Here is a 3796-nt window from a genome sequence, read left to right on the forward strand (position 1 = left end):
ATAAATACAATATTTAAAAAATTAGACCAAGCTTGAAATATGCCTTTACTGTAGGCCTACATGTAACCTTCACTCCATGTCCTCATCCCAATGTTGTGCCGACATATTCGCGCACACACCTCTGCATTCTGAACAGGCTACAGAGCAATCAAGTCCTTGACGATGGCATTTGCAGCGCATAGTGCCACAACCTGACTTGCAATTACAGCGCACAAGCTCCAACAAGTATTGAGGAGCAGGGTCCTGGTCGGAATGGATGGGAATGAGGCATGAGTCTTGGATCCTCCAGCCCCATTCCTCTGGTGGTAGCGAGTTTCCCATCCATTCCTGAACCTGATGGTACACTCTGAAGCTGTGAGCATGGCAGACGACGATGTTGGCGGCAAGTTGCGAGGGTGGATAGCCGTTTTGCTGTCAGTCACTTTAGTATAAAAACTTTTCAGCCTGAGGTCATTGAGAGAATCCATTTCTGCTCCTTTGTAGATTAGTATCATTGCCCTTTCCCCTGCAGCAGCAATGTCATCCTTGGTAGCAGATTGTTTCTGAAAAATGCTGGCCTGTACTCTGAATGAGTCGCTTTCTCTAACCAGACCCAAAGATACCCCTTTCCCAACCCCAAAGAGTCTGGATGTTGTATCACAGCCAAGCATGGTCGACGGCCTATGCTCCTCCAAAAGGAGCGATAGGCGTAAGTAAGTAAGCAAGCATGGCATGCGCGAATAAGATGTTGTTGCTAACGTCTTCACCCAGCAGTCTTCTTTTAAAGTAACATAAACAAACTGTACAATAAAAATGTAAAAATGTAAAAAAAAAGTCTCTTGTTATTTACAAGGTAATATTAATTGAGCTGCCTTTTCAGTAAAGAAAAAAAAAAAAAGTGTAGGCCTACATACAACATTGGTTACATGGTTACACTACACACTTACACGCAGTTTTGTGTGGATGGTGTTTTTTTATAACTATGATTGTGTGGACGCGTTACAAAAAAACGGTGTAGTGTGGACAAGGCCTGGACAAGGCAGCGTTTGTTGTGGTTTCATCAGTGACTTTTCTCCCATTCTGTGTTTGAGGTGCACCAACATTCAAATACTCGTGTCGTCTTCAATTTCTGTCCGATTTCAATGTGTGACACATCATTTGAAAGCTTACAATCTGTATTTTCAGAATATGTAAAAACCTGAAAGTGTATGTTGGCAACTGATTGATGAAAATATTGTCTGGCGTCACATTTGGCAAATAAGTGGGTGTTGGGGTAGTTGTACCCCTAATACAGGTATAAGACTTAAGAATATCCTCTGAAAAAGTGTTTTATTGGAAAGATTGACCCCCAAAACATAGGAAAAGACACCAAATATGTTGGATAGGTATACATAGGCCCTCCAATATTAACACCATTTTACCCAGATGGCGTCACTCAAAAACATTGTTTAACCTATTTTGACCTTGAAAAAAGTATGATCCAATAAATTAATTAATTAAGACTTTTAGTATATGATGCAGGGGGGTATTAGGAACAATAACAACTATGAAACATTACTATTGCAATTTCTCCTGGGTTGGGCCTTTTTTTTAGTTAGATTGACATGGACTATATTGAGTGGCTGGTCAAATCTGAACGTTCACCAATTTGTCGATTTGGACGGTGGATAAAAGTTAATTTTGCGCCCAGCTTCCTAGCAATTTCTGACAACACACACGCTCGACGTTATTCGCATTAACGGTTAGTTTGTGGTCAAGAAAGTAAATGTACCATACAAAGTAACGTTAATCAATTAAAAACAGTTATTGTAACCTTACCGTTTAATCCACCGTGTCCCGTTCCCTTGTGCTGTGTTCAACTAAAACCGTCTACTGTGCCCGACCACTGAACATCTCAGTCAGGCGTGAAATCTAATCAGAGTCGTTTGATTGGTCTGCCACGTCCTCAGCCTCCTCGGTTATTGGTGCAAGTCTGAAACTTGAATTTTTAATAACATCCCAAAAACATTTTAAGAATGTTTGGGCATAATGTTTTAACAGGGTTTTCAGTAAACATTTTAAGAAGGTTATAAGCAAACGTTTTTAGAATGGTTTTTAGAGCACGTTATCCTAAAACATTCTGGGAACAAACAAAAAACTTAAGCTGAAAATGTTTTGAGAACATAAGCCAAGGTGTAATGTTCTAGCAATATTGTCAACTCACATTTTAAGAAGGTTATTACCAAACATTTGTAGAATGTTTTTTGAGAACATTATCCTAAAACATTCTGGGAACTTAAAGAAAACTTCCCGCTGAAAACATTTTCAAGAACATTAGGGCATAATGTTCAAGCAATGTTGTCACTTAACATTTTAAGAAGGTTATCACACAACATCTTAAAAATGTTTTTAGAGAACATTATCCTAGAACATTCTGGGAACTTAAAGAAAACTTCCCGCTGAAAATATTTTCAAGAACATTAGGGCATAATGTTCTAGCAATGTTGTCACTTAACATTTTAAGAAGGTTATCACACAACATTTTAAAAATGTTTTTAGAGAACATTATCCTAGAACATTCTGGGAACTTAACGAGGATCCATTGGAGGGCAAGTCTGGTGCCAGTGTAACCAGTGGGGTTAATTGGTAAATCACGCCCACTTGGCATATTCTCTATAAATAGCTTACCTGTGACAAGTGCCTGTGTCTTGGTCCCCTCCTCCTCTGTTACCAGCTGTGGCCACGCCTACTGATTACACACGGCTACATTCTGACTACAGGTATGCAGCGTCTCCCTTGGTTTCCCAGTCGGCAGTGTGCACATGGTTTAGTAGGCTAATGTTTGTTTGATATACATCCATGCACTGCAGATATCCCCGCTATTGAGCTGTCTACTCCTGTGAGGGAGTTCATTATTGTTCCCTGGCTCAAGGCACGTTTAGAGCCGTCTGGTTGCGGGCATTGATAGGCTACAGCCACGGTAATGTGTTCTAAACACACAAACTAATATTGACAACCTGTAAAGTGACATGTTCTCTGTAAATATCCGTAATAATGTATTATGTTTATGTGATGTCTAATTGGCTAATGTCGGTATTATTGGATGTCTTTCTTTCCAGAACAGAACAGAACTACAGCTTATAGCCATTGTCACTGCTGCTTTGCTTGGTTAGGATTTTTGTATGACAACAGTTTTAGCTCCCCTTGAACCTTTTGAATTGTTTTTAATTATTTTGAAATGTTTTTATTTTATTCATGCTCCGCCCCGTAGTCTGGTCCAGCTAACGTGGTAGTACCGCTAGCCCACCCCTGTAGGGTAGACACGCCCATTTGAAGTTAAAGGAGCACTGGAGCGAGTGATTGTGTGTGACTTCCTCTTGCATGTACTTATTTAGTGGTTTCATAGTGCTGTGTGTGGCATTGCCAGTGAATCTTCTAATGTGTGCTATTGTCTATTGCTACTAGTACAGTAGGCTATTATTGTGTGCTCCTGTAACCCGGCCAACTGGGGGCCTAAAATTGCAAGGTGTGACAACGCCACCTTAGGACTTTCACCTAAATAATCTAGTCATATGAACCAGGTAAGCCTGACGGGCTGATTATCATGAACAGGGATTCCCTTCTTGCAGGTACAGGCCACAGAATAGTCAGAGACCCGGTTTTAGAAAAGTATACAAAAGATCACTTTATTACAAATACATCTTTTAAAACACCCACAGTATAAATGGAGCTAGCCAGGTAGCATGAGACCCAACCCCTGGGAGCGACAGCCACTTAGTATCTAGGGGAACTGGAGATAAAGGGTATTACAACCCAGTATAGGGCACACAATAGTGGA

General features: G+C 40.5%; 1 protein-coding gene across 1 annotated transcript in view; it reads left to right on the plus strand.

Annotated features, from left to right (window-relative positions):
- Positions 1-360: 360 nt before the first annotated feature.
- LOC308150397 (centrosomal P4.1-associated protein-like) overlaps positions 361-3796 on the plus strand; it is a gene marked incomplete at both ends in the record, with an annotated part of 12277 nt that continues 8841 nt past the window's right edge. The window contains one exon of the mRNA XM_080523236.1: positions 361-382. Coding sequence (XP_080379362.1) covers positions 361-382 — 22 coding nt within the window. The remainder of the gene's footprint in view (positions 383-3796) is intronic.

The sequence above is a fragment of the Nansenia antarctica genome (assembly GCF_963989245.1).
Source record: "Nansenia antarctica genome assembly, chromosome: 2".
NCBI classification, from domain to species: Eukaryota; Metazoa; Chordata; class Actinopteri; order Argentiniformes; family Microstomatidae; genus Nansenia; species Nansenia antarctica.